We start from the raw sequence: 21844 nt of genomic DNA on the forward strand, positions 1-21844 counted from the left end.
CTGTCAGACCAGAGTCTCACAGTTCACTGCGGAGAAGCCACTGAACAGCAGAGTGCAGACACGTTCAGGCCAAGAAAACCCGCGGCGCGCTGCCACCTGCCTCCCCAGACCACAGGAAGCTCCGAAGGCAGGGCTGTGACACCAGGTAAGAGACGGACCCGCAGTGTGGCTGAGTCTGGTCAGACACAGGCTCACACGGCGGTAACAATAGCACCACCACCAGGGCTGGGGAGCGTCACGGTGCTGGGGCACACTCCAGACACAGCAACCAGGAGCGGGTGACGGCACCCAAGGGGCAGGCCCCAGGCCCAGGCTCTCAGGGGAACAGCGGTGTCCTGGCGGTGGGGGACAGAGAGCTGACTCTAAGGAACTGGCCCAGATGATTGTGGGGACATGGTTAGCTCAGCATCCGCAGGGCCGACCAGCAAGTGGACACCCAGAGACGAGCTGAGGCTGCAGTTCCGGTCCAAAGGCCTCTTCCATTGGGGACGTCCGTGTCCTGTGGCCCGGGCCTTCAGCTGATCAGGTGAGACCCTCCCACATGGGGAGGGTGACGTGCTTTACTCAAGGTCTGTGGATAAATGCTAATCTCATCTTAAAACTGTCTTCACAATATCCAGACTGACGTCTGACCAAGCAGCTGGGCACAGAGCCCAGCCAAGCCGACACACGGGTCACCACACTGTTTGGAGAGAGGGTCATGATACTGATTAATCTCCACCGCTTTTAAGGTAGGACACCCTGATAACTTTGCCCGAAGAAATATCAACAGCCTCAGACATGCAGACGATACCATTCTGATGGCAGAAAGTGAAGAGGAGCTGAAGAGCCTCTTGATGAGGGTCAAAGAGGAGACTGAAGCAGTGGCTTGAGGCTCAGTGAGATCATGGCGTCCGGCCCCATCACTTCGTGGCCAATAGAAGGGGAAACAGTGGAAACGGGCAGACTTTATTTCAGGGGGGCTCCAAAATCATGGCAGATGGTGACGCACCATAACATTAAAAGATGCTTGCTCCTTGGAAGGAAGTTATGACAAATATGGACAGTGTATTAGAGATCAGAGGTCACGTTGCTGACAAATGTCCCCACAGTCAAAGCTCTGGTTTTTCCAGTTGTCATGTACACACGGCAGAGCTGGACCCTAAAGAAAACTGAGCGCTGAAGAATTGATGCTTTCAAACTGTGCTGCTGGAGAAGACTCTTCAGAGTCCCTGGGACTGCAAGGAGATCCAACCAGTCCATCCTAAAGGAAATCAGTCCTGAGTATTCACTGGAAGGACTGATGCTGAAGCTGAAACTCCAATCCTTTGACTACCTGATGAGAAGAGCTGACTCACTGGAAAAGACCCTGATGCTGGGAAAGACTGAAGGCAGGAGGAGAGGGGGCAACAGAGGATGAGGTGGCTGGATGGCGTCACCGACTCAGAGGACATGAGTTTGTGCCGGAGTCCAGCTCCAGCAACCAGGGATTCAACCTCAAGGGGTGAGCGGTGTTGGCGAGAAACGACACAGCCTCTCAGTTTTCTTGGACTGCCTGCTTATTTCAAGTTTAAGATTCTCTTTTATGCTTTTACAAAAACATTAGGTCAGAGGTTTGACATTTTCAGATCCCCCTCACCCAGATTTATTATCTCCGTAAATGACTGTTGCCCTTCAAACAGAGTTCCTGCTTCAGCGATTCTCTCGGAATCAGCTTTACCATCTATTACCCACCTCCTATTGTCCTACAGTTACCTTGTGATCACACTGTAACTCACGCTACCCTCCTCAGTTTATTTCTCATCTTTCTAACTCCTGTTTAACCCCTGACATCCTGAGCTCACTATCTCTTAAAAAGGCTTCTAGCTATAGTTTCTCTAAAATCCCTACCCTCTATAAGCTACAGTAAAACATGCGAACATTACAACATTCCTTAAACCTTCAACTTCTAACTATTTTAATTATTTCTAAGCCCTAAACACAGTAAACTCCTTTGCCATAAACATTTTCCTCGCAAACAGGCTTCAGATAGCAATCCTTCCCGTGGCCTCAAGCTGTGGCCTATATGCTCATCCTGGAACACTCTTTTGTAAAAGTCCTTGAACAAATGTCAATGACTAACTTTATGGATTATTTTCTGAGCACAGCCGCAGAAGGCTTTGTACCTTCTCATACTCCCCTCAAGAACAATAAGCACCTTAATATTCCTTTTCAGTCAACTCAACCAAGGAGAGGAAAAAACAAGTCAAAATCACAAGGCCTAACTCCTTCATGCTGGGTCCGTGCCTGCAGGACAAAGAGAGGGGGTTGGGACCATGCCTCCATTTTGTCAGTAATGCCTAATGCGGCTCCCGACAAATTTGAGTAAACTCCAGAAAACAGTGGAGGACAGAGAAGTCTGGCATGTTACAGTCCAGGGGGTCACAAAGAGTCAGACACAACTAAGCGACTTAACAGCACCACCACCACCCTGATAAAGATACAGTTCTAGGGATACTGCTAAAGAACAGACAGGCATAATTTCTCGTTAGTAAATGGAAACAAACTCTATGAGATAAAACACCAACCAAAAGAAGGTAATTCAGTTCAGGTAAGTTCAGTCGCTCAGTCATGTCCAGCTCTTTGCGACCCCATGGACTGCAGCACGCCAGGCCTCCCTGTCCATCCCCATCTCCCAGAGTTCACTCAAACTCATGTCCATTGAGTCAGTGATGCCATCCAGCCATCTCATCCTCTGTCGTCCCCCTCTCCTCCTGCCCCCAATCCTTCCCAGCATCAGAGTCTTTTCCAATGAGTCAACTCTTCGCATGAGGTGGCCAAAGTACTGGAGTTTCAGCTTTAGCATCATTCCTTCCAAAGAAATCCCAGGGCTGATCTCCTTCAGAATGGACTGGCTGGATCTCCTTGCAGTCCAAGGGACTCTCAAGAGTCTTCTCCAACACCACACTTCAAAAGCAGCAATTCTTCGGCGCTCAGCCTTCTTCACAGTCCAACTCTCACATCCATACATGACCACAGGAAAAACCATAGCCTTGACTAGACGGACCTTTGCTGGCAAAGAAGGTAACAATTCAGAGCAAAAAAAAAAAACAGAAGAAACAAGGGACAAATAGAGGCCAAAAGCGAGGCCGACCCAGGTCACTGCACAGTCTCTGCGAATGAAGGGCAGCAAAATACGCCACCTCAAGGCGGGCCGCTTTGGCATAAGGGTTATTTTGAGCTGAAGGTAACTGAGGAGAAAGAGACACAGAACAGCCCCCTGCCCTCCACCCACGTGGAAACAGGACGAGAGTGTGTGAAGGTGTCCCCAGGCCCCAGCAAGGGCAGGGCCGCCACCCGGGGCAGCTCCGGGCTTGGCCTACATGAGACTCGTGTCCGCCAGTTTCCTGCATGTTTATAAACCTTCCCACAATTTGCCCCTGAACATCCGTCCTCTTCCTTCATCCATGCTATCTCCAAAGAGGTACTGTTCTTTGCTAAAATGCCCCACAAGTCGAACTACCTGAAAATGAGCAGCACCCTGTGGGGTCTCTCTGTTCGACCACGACCTTCCCTGAGCTCCAAAGGGCAGACTGGAACGGTTGCTAATCAGGGAGGGGAGGGGTCCAGAGACAGGGAGGAGCAGGCAAGAACAGCAGAGCAGCAGGGGCAGGGCACGGGCGCGGCCTTGAAAAGAATGAGACGGCCTAACAATCAGCACCAGCTGGGCCCAAGATGGCTACGAGTCAGCCTCTACTAGACCTTGGGCCTCGGTACACATCATCGCAACACGTCAGCACTCGTCCCAGCACGACAGGTCCAAGGGCGGCCCACAGAGACCAAAAAGTCGGCCGTGATCCACTTCCTGGAAGCCTCCGCCTCTCCCCTGAAACAGCTGGGATAACCCTCCCACTTGTTAGCTTGTGAGATTACTGGCTGCCCCACAGATGGGGGACTCTCCCCTTCTGAGATGGCCCACACTGTGCAGCGCACCCCTCTCTAAACGAACCCGCGTCTTTCCGACCGTTCTGTCTCTCATTGCATCCTTTCTGCCACGAGACATCAAGAACCTGAGCGTCATTAAGTCCTGAGACCAGGTGTGCGACCTTAGTTAAAAGTCCATGGGTGGACTTCCCCAGTGGCCCAGGGGTTAAGACTCTGCCTGCCAACGCAGGGGACATGGGCTTGATCCCTGGCCCCAGAAGGTTCCGCACACTGCAGGGCAACTAAGCACGGCAGCTCCTGAGCCTGTGTGCTCTAGAGGCGCCCTTAGAGTTGTGCTCTGCAACGAGAGAAGCCCACTCCCCACACCTGGCGGGAGCCCACCCAGCAGTGAAAGCCTAGAGGGGCCCAAAGCGAACCCGTGGCGTCTCAGCGCCACACGCACGCTGCTGCTCAGCGGCTCAGCCGTGCCTGACTCTTTGCGACTCCATGGACTATATTTAGCTTGCTCCTCTGTCCCTGGGATTCTCCAGGCGAGAATGCTGGAGTGGGTTGCCAGGCCATCCTCCAGGGGGTCTTCCCGACCCAGGGATCAAACCTGAGGCTCCTGCCGCTCCTGGACTGCAGGCAGACTCTTTATCGCTGAGCCAGTGGGGAAACCCAAAGTCACATAGCACATGGAAAGAAATTTAAAAAGACAAGAAAAAAAGACCGTGGATTTTTCCTGGGCTCGACTCCCTGCCCCCACCACATGGGTTCCAGTCCAAACCTGAGGTACGTGGTTTCAGCTGCAACTCAAGGGACGCATTTGACAGTATCTTTGAGCTTTGCAGACCTAAGCACCCCTGTAAGTGGAAGCTGTCAGGTTCTTCATTCCACAGAGGATCCCTGTTTGCTAATCTAGAGAAGCTCAGGAGACACCTGAGGCCAGGCTAAAGGAATGCAGGCCCCGCTCACACCCTGGTCCCTATCATCCACCAGGCTAGGGGAGTGCAGGCCCCGCTCACACCCTGGTCCCTATCATCCACCAGGCTAGGGGAGTGCAGGCCCCGCTCACACCCTGGTCCCTATCATCAACCCTGCCCTGCGCTGTCCCCATAAACTCCTCACCAGATCCTCCCAGCTTGGGACACAGTTCAGGGGCAGGAGCCCACCGTGCCACCCCGGCCTGGCAGAGCAATGAATCTATTTTTTATTACTTTGCCCCAACTCTGCCTCTGAGATTCGATCTGGCACTGGTGCACAGAGGCTGGCCTCTTGGCATCGAACGGGGTCTCCACCTTCAGAAGCAGCCGAGGCACCAGAAGGGGGCCCAGCCTCACTGCAGGGGCAGGGGGCTCGCTCGGCAGCTGACAGCCGAGCGGGCTCCGGCCGCCGGCGGCGGCGCAGAGGGCAGGCTGGATCCAGAGGGTCTGCTCTCAGCACCCGGCAAATGGCTGGGGAGACTGGCGGTGCCCCGGGCAGGGACGATACTTCCACCCGCGGCGCTCTCCACCCAGCCCCCATCCACCGCACGGTCAACAGCAAGCCCACGGCCTTCAAGTGGGTGGAAAACTCCCACACGTTTGGAAGTTAAAATACACAGTTCTGCCCACCTCGTAGGTCAGAGGAGCAATGACGAGGGAAATCAGAAAGCGTTCAGAACAGAAAGATGACGAGAGCGCCCTCAGACGGGGGGAGCCCCCGGCCAGCGGCAGCGACGGGACAGAGGGAGGCACCCTGCGTCCCCGACCCACTCCCCTGCAGAGGGGTGGCACCGAGCGCCCAGGGGCGCAGATGCCGAGCGGGCGGAAGTACCAGGCGTGCAGGGCCAGTGCCTCGGTCATAGGACACAACGGCCTGGAGCCAGGTCTGGGCCTCGTGACTCCTGTGGGCGCTCCTGGATGCTGCCAAGTCTGAGGAGGCAAGAAATAGGTACTTTTTAAAACCAGCAAACACAACCTGTGTGCTTACACGGAGGGAAATTTAAATACGCTGAAGAGCAGAAAGGCTGAAAATCGGTGAGCTACGTGTTTAACTATAGTAAGAAAAGCAGCAGCGACGCCTGAAGGTGGAGAAGAGAAAAGCACCAAACACAAAAGCTACAATGGAAAAGACCAGCAAGGCCCAGCGCTGACCGTGGAGAGACTGCAACATCAACAAGCACCCGAGCAAGAGAGAACGGTGTGGACGGGGCCGCCCCTCTCTCCCAGTCACCCGGGCCCTGGGCCAGCCCCTGCGGCCGTCCTCTCTCCCAGTCACGGAGGCCCAGCCACCAGCCCCTGAGCCCACAGCCCTGTGCGGAAGCCAGGACGCACCCTGGCCTGAGACAGCTGAGAGCCACGCGGAATGGGGCTCTCCCGGCCCAGACGCCCGCATCTCCCCAACACCCTGGCACGCCTGCTTGTGAGGAGCAGTAACTGTGATGTCTGACTCACGGGCTTTTCTGCCCCAGCACAACGCTCCCATGTATCCTGGCTGCTCCTCTGCCTCCGGGAGCAGCCCCTCTGCACCGTCCGAGAGCCTGCTCCCCGCCTAGAGCTCTCAGTACGGTCCCAGATAAAACTCACAACCTTTGGGCTGTACATAGAGAAGAAACCATCCAAATCCGGACTTAGACGGTCCCCCTCCGCAAGTGCTGGACACGGCACAAAGGATAATAAGAACAACGCAAGGCCAGAACAGTCAGGATCTTAGAAGAGACGGACAAAAGGCCGGAAAAAAAAAGAACAAAGTCGATTCTGAAGAAAAGGTAAGCTGGGAGAGTCCTGAAGTTATGAAAGAAAGTGCTTTGCAGTCCATCTCCTAAAAAAAATTCCCCACCAAAAACTTCAGGCCCAAGTACCTTCACCTGCAAGCTACTAAATGTTCAAAGAGGAGGTAATCTCAACCTGCCAGATGCTTCCAGAGATGACCCCCAGGTCACTTTATGACTCTGAGACCAATCTCCAGCCTGGACAGACAAAGGGAACCTGATAGGGCAGGATGGAGGAGCTCCTCCACGGGGTCAGTAAACGGGTCAGACAAGACATAGAAGGGTCCCGGTCACGCTGGGCTGACCCGGACACACAGACCCACTCGCCCCCAGGTCCAGAGAGATGAGCCCTGGGGGTTAACGGGAAACCAGAGCCCGGCACCCGAGCAGACGCAGAAAGAGCATTCAGCAAATCAGCAACCACGCTCAATTTCCAGAGTGGAATTCCTCCACGTGATGCATTCAGGGCCCCCACATACAGTCCCGGGAGGCAGAACTGAGCCCACCCTATGGAAAGGACAGCGGAGGCCCCAGGCAGAAGTCACCCCCACACCTGTGAACAGATGGGGCTTTGGGACACCCGGTCCCAAAGGCTGCTGAAAATCGAGGGGGATGAAATTGCTCCTTCCTGTGAATCAATAACTTACAAGCGTGACTCTTCTGCACACAATAATGACCGGAAATAGCTTTAAGACCCTTTCATCTGGAGGGAGGGCTGGGTCAGAGCTCATCCTCAAACAGGAGATCCCCGTGATCAGGCCGGGCCCCCGCCCCAGCCAAGCTCCAAGCCCGCGCTCCCAGGGCGGGCCTTCCCGAGCAGGCCTTCTCGGGACGCCCCAGGCACGCCCCCGATCCCGCGGGCTGTGCTCACCCAGGTGGCCGTAGCCCACCACGTGCTTGGCACTCGGGCCGAGCCGGGCACGCAAGTCACCCACGAGGTCGTAGAGCCTGTCCAGGGGCAGCGAGAGGTCGTACTTGTACACGTAGCCGTCACGGCTCAGGGCCTCGGTGATCCGCTCCCTGAGTGCCCACAGCATCTGGAGGGGGTGCGGGCACAGTTATCCCGAGCGGGCAGGGCTGCGGGGTAACCCCAGGGTCGGGAGGGAACCCTCAGGTGACAAAAACATCCCACGCCATGACAAGGGCACGGCTTCCGAGAACCCACACTAGACGGGGACCCCAGACGTGGCCAGGCGGGCCCCTGAGGGCAGACACCCAGGGCCCCTCGGGGACAATTAGTGCTGACCCCGTGATTTCAGGACCGGCAGGGCGGGGGGAGCTCGGGGACACAGGCGGAGACCTCAGCACGGCCGCACGCCCTTCCCAGCGCCCCACGATGTCCTGTCTCGTCACAGACGGCCCGGGAAGGGGTCCCCAGGCTTGTCCCGTCTCATCACCCCCCATCCTCCACGTCCCACCTCCATGTCTCAGGAAACCTCGAGGCGAGGCAGCTTTCTGGGTAAGGGAAAACATCATTTTCTTCATTTCTTTTTTAACAAGCCCACGGTGCAATAATCACCCCTGAGCAAGGAACAGTTCCTCTCCAGCACGGGATACCCACTGGGCGTCTGCGTTTCCCCAGTTGCTCAGCACTGTGGGTCACACCCCTCCCACGCCTGGGCGCCCCAAACTTCATCGTGACCTGACGCTCCTCCCGTGCCTGGGGCCTGGCCACATGCCCGGCCTGAGCCCAGCAGCCCCGCCCGCCCTGTGCGGCCTCCTCAAGCCCTCATGTCCCAGCACGGCCACAGAGCTGCAGGCCCCTTGTCCACCCACCTCGCCCACCGCTCCAAACCCAGTCTCTCTAGAACCCAGTCTCTCTAGAACGTTCCGTCTGCAACACCTCTGTGCACCTGCACAGCTAACACTGCTCCGTAACCCATCCAGGCTCAAACACCCCCGGCCCCCGCCCCGTGTCTCCACCAGGGCCCTGGACACCAACGCTTGAGAACGGGGCATCAAGGTAGGCGGGGTGTCCCTGGGGTGGGACCCCTCCCCCGGCAGACAGCCCAGGAGCCCTGCTCTAGCTCCGCCCGCCCCACACAGCAGCCTGGAGCTCGATGCACCCAGACGGAGCCGGGGCCGCTGGACCTGGGCCCTCCATCAGAAGACGTGGGCCCTGTGCCCAGAGCGGGCAGGGCCCGGCTCTCAGGCCTGAGGCCCAGAGGTTCCTCATTCCCAGGCAAGTGCGTTTAGTGGGAAACAAGGGAAGCATGGGAGGCAAGCCCCAGCACTGGGCCCGGTGGGGAGAGGAGGACATAGCCCAGGTCTCAGCCCTATCCCCCCCAGGACACAGGCCCCATCTCCCCCAGGACTGAGCCCCCATCCCCCCCAGGACACAGGCCCCATCTCCCCAGGACTGAGCCCCCATCCCCCCCAGGACACAGGCCCCATCTCCCCAGGACTGAGCCCCCATCCCCCCCAGGACACAGGCCCCATCTCCCCCAGGACTGAGCTCCCATCTCCCCCAGGACTGAGCCCCCATCTCCCCCAGGACTGAGCCCCCATCCCCCCCAGGACACAGGCCCCATCTCCCCCAGGACTGAGCCCCCATCCCCCCCAGGACACAGGCCCCATCTCCCCCAGGACTGAGCTCCCATCTCCCCCAGGACTGAGCCCCCATCTCCCCCAGGACTGAGCCCCCATCCCCCCCAGGACACAGGCCCCATCTCCCCCAGGACTGAGCCCCCATCCCCCCCAGGACTGAGCTCCCATCTCCCCCAGGACTGAGCCCCCATCTCCCCCAGGACACAGGCCCAATCACTCCAGGACTCAGCCGCACCCCCCCAGGACTCAGCCCCCACCCCCCCCAGGACTCAGCCCCCATCTCCCCCATCCCCCCCACCCCCAGGACTCAGCCCAGCAAGCCCAGCCTCACAGGAAGGACAGGAAGGGGGCGGGTCACTAGGAGCAGGACTGAAACCCTGTGTCAGGAGGTGAGGGCCTCGGCTCTGAGGCACCTAGACCAGAGGGCCAGGTGGGAACAGGATGGGTAGCAGCCCCCGAGGCCCCAGGTCCCTGGACGGTGACCGTGGCCCCCCAGCTCCCACGCCCACACGGTGATAGCAGCCTCCTCCACGCCAGGCCCACCTTCCTCACCCTCTGGTGAAGCCCCTCCCAGGGAGCCCCCCACGCCCTGCCCAGCCGCCCCCTGTCCACAGGCCCAGACACCAAGTATGTTTCAGTGAGGCGGCCGGCAGGTGGGTCCCCGGCCACAGCCCCTCTCACTTTAGCGCCCACCTTGATCCTCCTCTCGTCGCTGCCCAGGGTCCCGTCGGTCACCAGCCCTGAATCCAGCACCTGCTCCAGGAAGCAGCCCAGCTTTTCAGCGTCATGCCCCGGCCCAGAGCCCGCCGTCTCAATGAGGACGTAGAAGGGGCTTTCTGGAAGCGCAGAGGCAGGGTGAGCAGGGGGAGGCGGTCAGGGGAAGGCCGGGGCAGGACCGCTGGGGCCAGGGAGCTCCAGCACCTTCCGACATGCTGGGGTCACCCACAGAGCAGCCACCGGCTACTGTGGCTAAAGACAGGTCCTTCACTGTAAGAGAAACAGTGCCCCCAGGAGACAAGGCAGAGCCGGAATGCTGGGGCCGGGATCGTGCAGTGGAGGGTGGGGCTCCTCTCATCAAACCGCAGGTTGAGTGGAGGTGTGCTGCCTGCCGTGGTGGATGACTCCTCGGGGGCCCTCTGTGCATACAGGGGCCCTCCACACCCCCAGGGACCCTCCACACCCTCCAGGGACCCTCCATGCCCCAGGGGCCTCCACACCCCCCAGGGGCTATCAACATCTCCACGGACCCTCCACACCCCCCACAGACCCTCCATACCCCCAGGGGCCCTTAACACCCCCAGGGACCCTCCACACCCCCCAGGGGCCCTCAAAACCCCCAGGGGACCTCTATGCCCCCAGGGGCCCTCCATCCCATTAGAGACTCCCCTCCCACCCAGGGACCTTCCCACCCCACCCCAAGGGACCCTCCACTTTTCCAGGCCCTCACACATAGAGAAGATGCCACGTGAGGGCCCCCACTTCACCCAGCCCCCATGGAGCCCTGGTCCTGGGCTTGCAGCCTCCAGAACGGGGAAAAGCAGTGCCCTTGTTGAGGGCTGCGGTTCCGTGACGGTGGCCTGGGGTGAGACCAGGGCTGCTTCCTCTGGTCGTTTTCAGGAGTGAGAATGCCAGGACCTGCAGCTGTGCGGGTTTACCCAGACGCACACATCGCGTGGACTCAAGAACCAGGCGTGACAAGCTCGTCAGCTAAACTGGAAGGAGCTGGCTGAGCTCTGGGGGCTGGCACGTTTTGGGGGGACACTTCTCCCAGTTGAGGAGCCGGCGGAGGGTCCTGACTGCGTCCGGCTGTTCCAGAGACCCCGGGGCTCCGGCACAACTGCCAGCATCTGACCCAGCTCCGCCGGGGAAGGGATCTCAGGGAGAGCCCTGCCCTCAACAGCGACGGGGAGGCTAGAACCGCCGCGCCTCCTGCCCCTTCCACTCCACGGACGGGCTGGAGGCCTGGCACCTTCCATCAGCCCACATGCCAAATGGCGCAAAAGGTGAGGCGGGCACTGCCCACAGGCAGGCAGGGGCAGTACCTTGCACGGGGCAGGAGAGACCGAGGTGGAGCCTGACCAGCTTCATGCACTCGGCATCCATGAACTCAAACGCAGACAGGATCTCGCCCAGCATCGCCCTGCAGGTACGGAAGGTCTGCAGCACTTCGGCAAAGCCCGGGCAGCCTGCAACAGGTACGGTGAGGGAGCAGGCAGACTGGCAGGCAGACACGGGGCCTCCACGGGCCACCCGAGCCGCCCTTCAAGCAGCAAAACCAACCCGCCCGGCCAACGGCCACTTGGAAAGTCGCAAACACGCGGGAAGAAACGGGCCCCTCGGGAAGCAACTCGGCTGTGTCTCTGACACCCCGGGTCCCGCAAGCATTCAGGGCACGTTTCCCGGCCCCCAGCTCTCCGCGGCGCCCCAGCACCCGGGGCTGGCTGCCAGGCGCCCAAGGCAGAGCACGGACGTCGATGTGCAGGCAGGCGGGGCGGGCCAAGAAGACCTGGTGGGCACGGGGGTAAGCTCGGCCCTTCCTGGCAGGGATGAGGAGGCCCTGAGGGGTCCTGGGAAGGGCAGGGAGGATGGTCAGGGGGTGGGGGTGGGGGGGTGGGGGAGGTGGGGGTGGGGGGGGTGGGGGTGGGGGGGGTGGGGGGGGGTGGGGGTGGGGGGGTGGGGGTGGGGGGGTGGGGGTGGGGGGGTGGGGGTGGGGGGGTGGGGGTGGGGGGGTGGGACCCACCCTGTGGGGCCAAGGAGCAGCCAGGGGCGGCCTGTGAACCCCAGCAAAGGGAGCTGAGCGAACTGGAGACAGATCGGAGGGAAGCTTCCAGAATGCAACACAGAGCGGGACTGGAGGAAAAGCCGCGCGGTTACAACACATGGAGACTGACAGCCTGAAAGGTCCCCTCGTGCGTCTCATCACCGTGCTGGGAGGAGAGAGGGCTGGGCGGCCGCTGAGGACGGGGTGGAGGGAAGCTTCTGGAAGTGGGGCGCTTAGGAAGCTCCAGAAAGAAAGAAACGCACTCTCACAGGAGACATACTGGAACCCATAAGAGACCAAAGGAAAAGAGGAAATCTCTGCATCGGCCAAAGAAAGAGAAACAGCCCCTCAGGGCGGCCGCAGGGGACGCCAACCCACCACCGGAGCTGCGAGGAGCGCCGCTCCCACAGGACGGAGACACCAGACGCCAGGGCCGCCTTCCAGGAAAGGGGAGGAGGGAGACATGCCAGACAGACACGCACGGACTCACGTGGACTCAGCAGGGACTCACAGCCCCAGGCGTCCGTGACGGAGCAACCAGGATGTGTTCACGGCGCGGGGCCAGGAAAGCCCGACGCCAGACGGCAAACGTGGAATTACAGTGACGACCAGCGGGACAGAAGGCATCAGGACGACAAGGTCGCGGGGCCGGGGCCTGGCGCAGGTGGATGGGGACGGGGCAGGAGGGGGACTCGGGGCAGGGGAGTCGAGGAGCCGCGCGGCTGGAGGGGGCCCCGACGCGCCTGCAGAGACGGTGGTGAGCTGCTGGCCCCACCAGGTGGACTAAGGGCCCTGAGATGAACGGACCCGGCCCTGGACCTGGCACCAAACGCTGCCTCCCTGCGAACCTTCCGGCATGAGTGAGTGAGAGGGAAGGAAGGTCATTCACTCGCATCCGACTCTGTGTGACCCCAGGGACCGCACCCTGCCAGGCTCCTCTGTCCCTGGGATCCTCCAGGCAAGAACACTGGAGTGGGCTGCCATGCCCTCCTCCAGCGGATCGTCCCAACCCAGGGATCAAACCCGGCTCTCCTGATTTATCTTCTTTTGGTTTGGCTTCCTTTTGGTCTTTACCCTACAGCATAAGCTGTTATTTAAGGATAACAAACACCGGGTGGAAGAGACGCAGGAAGCCCCAGTCCTTTTACAGAATAAAGCGTGCCCGGTCCAGACCCCACCTTGGCACCAAGGCCAGGTCCCGGCCCATGGGGAGAGGGAGAGGCGGGAGGAACGGGAGGGGCGGCCTGCGTGGCTGCAGGCAGTGCTGCCCAAGAATCCCCCGGAGGCTGGGGGAGGGCGCCTACCGAGGAAGGCCACGTTCACAGCGCTGGGCTTGGGTGGACACAGGATGGACACGGCCGTGATGACCCCCAGGGTGCCCTCTGACCCAATGAAGAGCTGCTTCAGGTCGTAGCCCGTGTTGTCCTTCCGCAGAGACGTGAGGCAGTTCAGGACGGCTCCGTCGGCCAGCACCTAGAGATGGCGTCAGCACTGGCCCCACGCTGCCCTGGGGCGGCCAACCCACCCTGTGCACCGAGAGCGAGCCCTGGGGCAGAGGAGGGGGGCGGGGGAGCACCCAGGGCAGGGTGGAGAGCACCTGGGGCAGAGCAGGGAGCACCAGGATGGGGGGGGGGACACCTTGGGTTGAGTGGGGAACACCCAGATGGGGCGGGGAGCACCTCGGGTGGAGCAGGGAGCACCCGGGGTGCAGGAAGGCAGGGAGCACCCGGGGTGCAGGAAAGCAGGGAGCACACAGGTGGAGCAGGGAGCACTTGGGTGGAGCAGGGAGCACCCGAGGTGCAGGAAGGCAGGGAGCACCTGGGGTGCAGGAAGGCAGGGAGCACCCGGGGTGCAGGAAAGCAGGGAGCACACAGGTGGAGCAGGGAGCACTTGGGTGGAGCAGGGAGCACCCAGGGTGCAGGAAGGCAGGGAGCACCCGGGTGGAGCAGGGAGCACCCGGGTGGAGCAGGGAGCACCCGGGGTGCAGGAAGGCAGGGAGCACCCACTCAGGTGGAGCAGGGAGCACTCAGGTGGAGCAGGGAGCACCCAGGTGGAGCAGGGAGCACCCGGGGTGCAAGAAGGCAGGGAGCACTCGGGTGGAGCAGGGAGCACTCGGGTGGAGCAGGGAGAACTCAGGTGGAGCAGGGAGCACCCGGGTGGAGCAGCAGGGAGCACCCGGGGTGCAGGAAGGCAGGGAGCACCCGGGGTGCAGGAAAGCAGGGAGCACACAGGTGGAGCAGGGAGCACTTGGGTGGAGCAGGGAGCACCCGAGGTGCAGGAAGGCAGGGAGCACCTGGGGTGCAGGAAGGCAGGGAGCACCCGGGGTGCAGGAAAGCAGGGAGCACACAGGTGGAGCAGGGAGCACTTGGGTGGAGCAGGGAGCACCCGGGGTGCAGGAAGGCAGGGAGCACCCACTCAGGTGGAGCAGGGAGCACCCAGGTGGAGCAGGGAGCACCCGGGGTGCAGGAAGGCAGGGAGCACACAGGTGGAGCAGGGAGCACTTGGGTGGAGCAGGGAGCACCCGAGGTGCAGGAAGGCAGGGAGCACCTGGGGTGCAGGAAGGCAGGGAGCACCCGGGGTGCAGGAAAGCAGGGAGCACACAGGTGGAGCAGGGAGCACTTGGGTGGAGCAGGGAGCACCCAGGGTGCAGGAAGGCAGGGAGCACCCAGGTGGAGCAGGGAGCACCCGGGTGGAGCAGGGAGCACCCGGGGTGCAGGAAGGCAGGGAGCACCCACTCAGGTGGAGCAGGGAGCACTCAGGTGGAGCAGGGAGCACCCAGGTGGAGCAGGGAGCACCCGGGGTGCAAGAAGGCAGGGAGCACTCGGGTGGAGCAGGGAGCACTCGGGTGGAGCAGGGAGAACTCAGGTGGAGCAGGGAGCACCCGGGTGGAGCAGCAGGGAGCACCCGGGGTGCAGGAAGGCAGGGAGCACCCGGGGTGCAGGAAAGCAGGGAGCACACAGGTGGAGCAGGGAGCACTTGGGTGGAGCAGGGAGCACCCGAGGTGCAGGAAGGCAGGGAGCACCTGGGGTGCAGGAAGGCAGGGAGCACCCGGGGTGCAGGAAAGCAGGGAGCACACAGGTGGAGCAGGGAGCACTTGGGTGGAGCAGGGAGCACCCGGGGTGCAGGAAGGCAGGGAGCACCCGGGTGGAGCAGGGAGCACCCGGGTGGAGCAGGGAGCACCCGGGGTGCAGGAAGGCAGGGAGCACCCACTCAGGTGGAGCAGGGAGCACCCAGGTGGAGCAGGGAGCACCCGGGGTGCAAGAAGGCAGGGAGCACTCGGGTGGAGCAGGGAGCACTCGGGTGGAGCAGGGAGAACTCAGGTGGAGCAGGGAGCACCCGGGTGGAGCAGCAGGGAGCACCCGGGGTGCAGGAAGGCAGGGAGCACCCGGGGTGCAGGAAGGCAGGGAACACCCGGGGTGCAGGAAGGCAGGGAAAGGCAGTGCACCAGTGCCCATCCCTGCACTCCTCATCCACAGGCGCCTCAGTCATGCTCTCTCTGGTGAATTTAGTCAGAAGCTTAGCGGCACAGCGTGCAGAAGCCAGCAGGAGACTTGCGATGAAGCAGCCTGCAGCCAGAGAGCAGCTCAGGGGCCCACGGCTCACCAGACAGGAGCGGCCCCCCGCCCTCCGTGGGCAAACACAGGGGCCACGCTTTAGAAAAGCCCTGGAGCTGTGGCGGCACGAGCCCCCGGGGAGCTGGCGGGCGGAATGCCACCACCCGGGAACCTGCTCAGGGGAACAGCCCCCACAGCAGCCCTTTGTGGGGGCAGGAGGTGCATCGTCGCTTCGTGGGAAGCCAGAGAGCGGGGTGCTGCGTGTAACCCCCACGGCCCGGGTGAGGCCCAGGGGAGACCAGGCTGCACCCTGAGGTGGCCTCGCTGCCCACCTGAGGCCCGAGAAGGTGGCACCAAGGCTGGGCCTGCAGCACCCTGGGTGCCCGTGTATGGGAGCAAGGGTGCACCTGACCTCTGAGCCAGGGGGTCTCACCAGAGACCTGCATGCCGACCACTGGGAAAGGCCAGGCCCCTGGGACCAACCCGGGAGCCAGAGCAGGTCCGGCCAGGTCCCCGGAAGCAGGGCCAGCGCCTGGCGGCAAGTGTCCCCAGCTCACCACTTCCAGGCCCAGGACCGTCCCCCGCAGGGAGCCGTATCGCAGGAACCGCAGGCCGCCTGCGTTGGTAGCCACATTCCCCCCAATGTGGCAGCTGCCCTTCGCCCCAAGGTCCAAAGGCATGATGAAGCCCCGCTCCTCCACGTACTGGCTCAGCGCCTCCAAAACACACCCCGCCTGGCAGACCAGGACCCCTGCCGAGCAAGCAGAGCCCCCGTGGGGGCCGTCAGGCTCAGCCCAGGGGGCCCAGCAGGCCAAAAACCCTGGGAGGGGCATCTGCCCATCCAGGAACCAGGGTGAGGAGGAAAACGGGTGTCCCTCATCCCTCCCCTAGAAGATGGCTTTATGGGAAAAGAGGAAAGGCCAGTGAGGCCACGGAGGGGAGGGAACAGGGCTCACACACACAGGCTCACGCAAGGGAGCAGTGAAGAGGGGTTCCTACAAGGCTAGGGCCCTCAAGTGCGGGTGGGATTCTGCCCCAGGGGACATGTGACAAGTCTGGAGACAATCTGGGTTGGAGATTCTGCTGGCATTGAGTGGGTGGATCCTGGGGCTCTGCCCAGCCCCCCAGTGTCCAGGTGCCCTGGCCAGAGAGCATGCTCGGCCCAGGGGTCCTGCCCGAGAGGCACCCACACAGTTGTGGGGCCTGGAGCTTCGAAACTGTGGAGCCCCTTATACACCCCGCAGGCCTCAGGGAGGGTCGGCGTGGCTGGGAGGGGCCGCAGAGCAGCTCAAGTCCAAGGTCTAAGTCGCCCCAAGGTGCAAGGGGCCTGGGTGCCTGCTTGTTCCCCCACCCCGGACCTGGGCCCCCCTCCCCAGCCCAGCCCAGCCCAGCCCAGCGGCCGACAGGGAAGTCCCGGGGGCAGCCGGCCTTACCCGACACGTCATGGAAGCTGAGGACCTGGTTCATGAGGGCGGTGGACAGGATGATCTCGTCAAAGACCGGCGTGCTGCCGCCCACCATGCCTGTGTTGCCCCCCTGGGGGTTCACGGCCAGGTTCCGCTCATGACAGTACCTGGGACACGCCGAGGACCAGGGTCAGGGCTGCCTCTGACTCCCACACCAGCACCCGGGGAGGACGCCATCAGGGCCACGGGACCCCAGCCTCTCCCACCACCGAGCCAAGCCACTTCCTGCCACAGCCTCAAGGGGGTGCCTCCTCCATCCCCACACACAACAGGAGTCTGAGGGGCAAGTGACCCCGCAAACCGCGGGGGGGAACAGGCGGTCATGGTCTTCCCAGGTCACAGACGAGGCCTGGGCTACCCCGAGGCTGCTTCTCCGAGCGCAGACAGAGCGTCCGCTGCCGCCCTGCCTGTTCATCTCGACAGCTGCAGCCCTGGACACTCAGGGCCCCTCCCGCCCCCCACCCTGCATCTCTGCTCCCCTTTATCCTGGGCTGCCCACCCCTCCCCTGCCCATTGCCCTTCAGAGGCAGGCCAGAGTCACCAGCAGCACCTCGTCCCCAGCCAGCCTCCTACTGAGCGAGGACCTGAAGGGACCGGGCCCTGATGGGTCAAGATCTGGGCACTGGGGCCCCCACCCCGGGGCAGGCTGCCCACGTGCGTCACGTGAGCCACCTGCCAGGCAGCCAGCCTCCAGCCGCAGCTCAGTCGGAGCAGCGCCAGGTGTCCTGGGGCCCCGCACACACCTCCACGGGCGGCGGGGACAGAGCACTCTCGGGCACTCACCTTCCACGCATCAACAGTGGCGTGGAATAGGAATCAGACCACGGGCATCGCCACATGGAAGGAAAAGGCCGTGACGTGGGAGATACAATGTGATGATGCTTAACAGCCCCCACACACACACACACACACACACACGCGCGCGCGCGCGCAAGAAAGCGCTGAGCTGGCAAACCAAAATGTCATCGGCGGTTATATTTGGAGAGGAAAACTTTGCTTTTGCAATTTTTTTTTCTTGATGGCTTTCTATGTTTTCCAATTTTTCTATAGTAAACACGAGCGTACAGAGATAGAAAACTTCAAAGCAGGCGTTTTTCAAGAAAAGGCCTGTGCCCACTGCTGCCCTGGGTGTCGAGGCTGCCCGGCGCCCCCTGGAGGCCGCAGCTCTGCTCAGCCTGCTCGGCCCCTCTGTCTCCTGCTCTGCCCGCCCTCCCGTCGCCCCGCCCTCCCGCCCGCGTGCTCTCTGCCCCGCTGGTGAGGAGGCAGTGGGGCGGGCAGGGCGCCTACCTGAGGATGTGTGCCACCTCCTGGGTCGTCCGCGGCCTCAGCAGCACCTTGCTGGAGCCTGTGGGACAGAAGCCACGGCCACCTAGGAGGGGCGTCCCGCCTCCTGGGGAAGCCCGCCTGCCAGCCTCCCCGCCTAGAGCCTGACTCGCTGAGGAGGGGGGCCCGCCCGGGCAGCCCGTGGGCTGGAGCTGGGCCTGGGGACCTCAGTGGCAGGAGCCCGGAGTCCTCTCCACTGCAAGTGACTGGGTTTCCCCGGGAAGGAACCTGTATCGTGTGGCAACACCTGAGGCCACGTGAACATCCGGCGCCCTGAGAGCCGACCCCCGCGAGCTTCAGCTTCTGAACGCACCCATTCACCTGCACTCATGAACCCACCTCCTGCTCCAGGAAGGGGCCTTCCCCACCTTGCCTGTTTATCATCTTGGCTATCTGTCCACAGCAGTGCAGGCTGTGGACTCTCAGTGCTTGGTTATCACGAGTTATTTGATGCCCGGTCGCGGCCTTATCTGTCGGCATTCCTGACCACTGCCTCCAAGACAATCAAGTTTCTCTCTATGCTCAGTTTTGCGGAAAGTGCTTTAAGCAGCTAAGAGGCTGCAGGAGAGCAGCAGGCTGTCTTGCACGTTTCCTGCTGCGTCACTGACTTTTACGGCGCTCTGAGATTGGACTGTAGTTTCTAGCTTACTTTCTTATTATGAAAGCCATGTCTCGTTTGCTTTTCATCAAATGAACCGCGTCTGCCCAGGCGCCTGGCCGGGAGGCCTCCAGGTCCTTCTGGGCGGCCGAGTGCAGGGACCCTGGTTATCCGCGAGGCTCCTGTTGGTTTCATTCACTCGTGCTTCTCATACCTGAGCTCCCACCGTGTGCCCAGGCCCAGGCACAGAGAGAAAAGCAAAGTTCTCCTGCCCTAGGGATTACCTCTCTAATGGGGAAAGGATAAGAAAATGGTCCGATGTGTTAATAAGGGGGGGCTACAAAGAGAGCAAAGCCCAGGGCAGAAGCCATCAGAGGCCAACTCTGGAGAAGCCCCCAGGACTGGAGGGAAGGGACGTCCAGCCTGGAGAGGCTGGCAAGGGGGCAGGCAGAAGGGCCAGCCACACAGGGTCAGGGTGCCACCGCCACCATCACCCCCCACCCCACCCCCCACCACCGCCCCACCCCCCACTGCAGCCTCCCTTCCCCTCCGAACACCCTGCTGTGCTCACAGGCGGGCCACCCTTGATCCAGCCCTCCTCACCCTGCGCGCCACCTGCCAGGAACATCCCCAGGGCTCCAAGGGCCTGACTTCAGGGACCGTCCCCCTGCCGTCCCTCCCGGAGGCTGTCTGCCCACTGTCCCTGGAGCAGCTGCTCCCACCGCTGCTGAGCCTTCCTGCCTCTGCTTTGCTTCCACTGCAGCCCCCTCTCTCACTCAAGGTGCCTCTGGGCTTGAGGAAAGGGAGGCACCCTCCTCACCTCAGGGCCTCACCCAGGCACCCTCATCCCACACACAAACACAGCATTGCTCCTGGCTCTTGGTCCCCCAGCACACACCACTTGGGGTCAGCACACACCGCCTCGGGGTCAGCGTACACTGCCTCGGGGTCAGCACCCACCACTCAGGGTCAGCACACACCTCCTAGGGGTCAGCACACACCGCCTAGGGGGTCAGCGCACGGCACCTCGGGGTCAGCACACACCTCCTAGGGGTCAGCACACATCACTTGGGGGTCAGCACACGGCACCTCGGGGTCGGCACCCACCGCCTCGGGGCTGCTCCCACAGGACCTTGCAGAGCGGGCACCTCCTGCCCCGTCCTCGGCAGGAGCCTGCTGATCAGGCCACTGAGATTTTCTGCTCCAGGACTCAGAGCCGCCTTCTCGAGCCAAGTGGCCCGCAGAACAGGCTGTGCCCAGCATCCACACTGCCCACAGGACTGCGGGCCCCCACGTTCCTCAGGGACGTCCCTCCTGTCTCGGTATCAGAGACACCACGTGGCCCTGTGGCTAGGCTGGGGGCTCTGGGCGGGGCGGGGCGGGGCTGCCCATGAGGGTGGGGCAGGCCTGGGCGCCTTCCTCAAGGGCACCCTGGTAGAGAAGCCCAGCAGACAGGCGTCCACCGCCTCCAGCCTCCCCACGGGGCAGGGCCGGCCCGTCACCTGCGCCCACGCCCAGTTGCACTTGCTCCTGACGCTGCACTCTGGTCTGGAGCCTCGCTCAGCTTTCCTGCCGCCCTCACGGCCCCGCCGTGCCTGAGCCGAGAGCCCAGCACACCCGCCAGGGCTCGCCTTCAGCCTGGCTGCGCTGGCTCCGGGCCCAGCCTGAGGACCTGGGCGCCCAGCGCGTCCTGGCAGTTCAGGCTTAAACATGGCGTTGGGTGGTAAGCTGCTTCTCTTCCATATCTTCTTCTTTTTTTTTTTAATTTTAAAATCTTTAATTCTTACATGCGTTCCCAAACATGAACCCCCCTCCCACCTCCCTCCCCACCATATCTTCTTAATATGCAGCAGAAACACTGTTGGTTTTTGTAACTAAGTAGGTCACATGACCTCTGAAATCACTTCAAGAGACAACACAAAAGTGGAAGTGTTAGTCGCTCAGTCGTGTCCAACTCTTTGTGACCCCATGGACTGTAGCCCGCCAGGCTCCTCTGTCCATGGGCTTTCCAGGCAAGAATACTGGAGTGGGTTGCCATTCCCTTCTCCAGGGGACCTTCCTGACCCAGGGATCAAACCTGGGTCTCCTGCATTGCAGGCGGATTCTTCACCATCTGAGCACCAGGGAAGACAACACAGGGCCTTAGGAAACCTGCTATTAAGAAGGCAAGCTGAGTCCAGAAGAATCTCCAAGCTGGTGTGGGAGGTGTGGGCGGCCAGGCCATCTTGCAGGGCCCGCATCCTGCCCAAGCGAGCTGCAGAGGGGACAACAGGCCCCCCAAAAGACGTGTAGAAACTCCACCCCCAGAACCCACGAACATGACCTTCCTTGGAGAAAGGGTCCGTACAGATGTAATTAAGGACCTAAACTTGAGATCATCCTGATGACGGTGGTACCCCAATCCAAGGACAGTGGCCTCATAAGACGACAGAGAGGGAAATATAAGGAGAGGCTGTGTGAGGGGGACAAGGGCCGGAAGACGCCACACGTCAAGGTCGCCTGGAGCCCCAGGAGCTGGAAGAGGCAGGAAGGACCCCCCACTAGAGGGAGTCCTACCCACAGCTGAGACTAGAGAGGAGACACTCCAGTCGTTCGAGCCCAGTTTGCGGTTCCTCGCTATACATTAGCCCAGGCCTTGGGCGGCAGCCATGAAATTAAATGACGTTTGCTCCTTGGGAGAAAAGCTATGACCAACCTAGACAGCATATTAAAAAGCAAACATTACTTTGCCAACAAAGGTCCGTCTAGTCAAGGCTGGAGAATCCCATGGACAGAGGAGCCTGGTGGGCTGCAGTCCAGGGGGTTGCTAAGAGTCGGACATGACAGAAGCGACTTCACTCACTTTTCCCTTTCATGCACTGGAGAAGGAAATGGCAATCCACTCCAGTGTTTTTGCCTGGAGAATCCCAGGGATGGGGGAGCCTGGTGGGCTGCCGTCTATGGGGTCACACAGAGTCGGAC

General features: G+C 61.5%; 1 protein-coding gene across 14 annotated transcripts in view; it reads right to left on the reverse strand.

Annotated features, from left to right (window-relative positions):
• Window positions 1-21844, reverse strand: part of D2HGDH (D-2-hydroxyglutarate dehydrogenase) — a 28252-nt gene that overhangs the window by 2292 nt on the left and 4116 nt on the right. For 7 of the 14 annotated variants that reach the window (XM_069582919.1, XM_069582928.1, XM_069582882.1 and 4 more), the window contains exons 3-9: window positions 18250-18307; window positions 16930-17069; window positions 16054-16247; window positions 13247-13415; window positions 11224-11367; window positions 9875-10017; window positions 7506-7671 (exon numbers count right to left, since the gene is read on the reverse strand). In XM_069582919.1, coding sequence (XP_069439020.1) covers window positions 7506-7671; window positions 9875-10017; window positions 11224-11367; window positions 13247-13415; window positions 16054-16247; window positions 16930-17069; window positions 18250-18307 — 1014 coding nt within the window. Of the gene's footprint in view, window positions 1-7505; window positions 7672-7934; window positions 8090-9874; window positions 10169-11223; window positions 11749-11921; window positions 12032-13246; window positions 13416-16053; window positions 16248-16929; window positions 17070-18249; window positions 18308-21844 lie in introns of all 14 variants that reach the window. The other 7 variants (XR_011255584.1, XR_011255589.1, XR_011255571.1 and 4 more) reach the window with 6 other exon arrangements.

Source organism: Ovis canadensis, chromosome 1 (genome assembly GCF_042477335.2).
Source record: "Ovis canadensis isolate MfBH-ARS-UI-01 breed Bighorn chromosome 1, ARS-UI_OviCan_v2, whole genome shotgun sequence".
NCBI classification, from domain to species: Eukaryota; Metazoa; Chordata; class Mammalia; order Artiodactyla; family Bovidae; genus Ovis; species Ovis canadensis.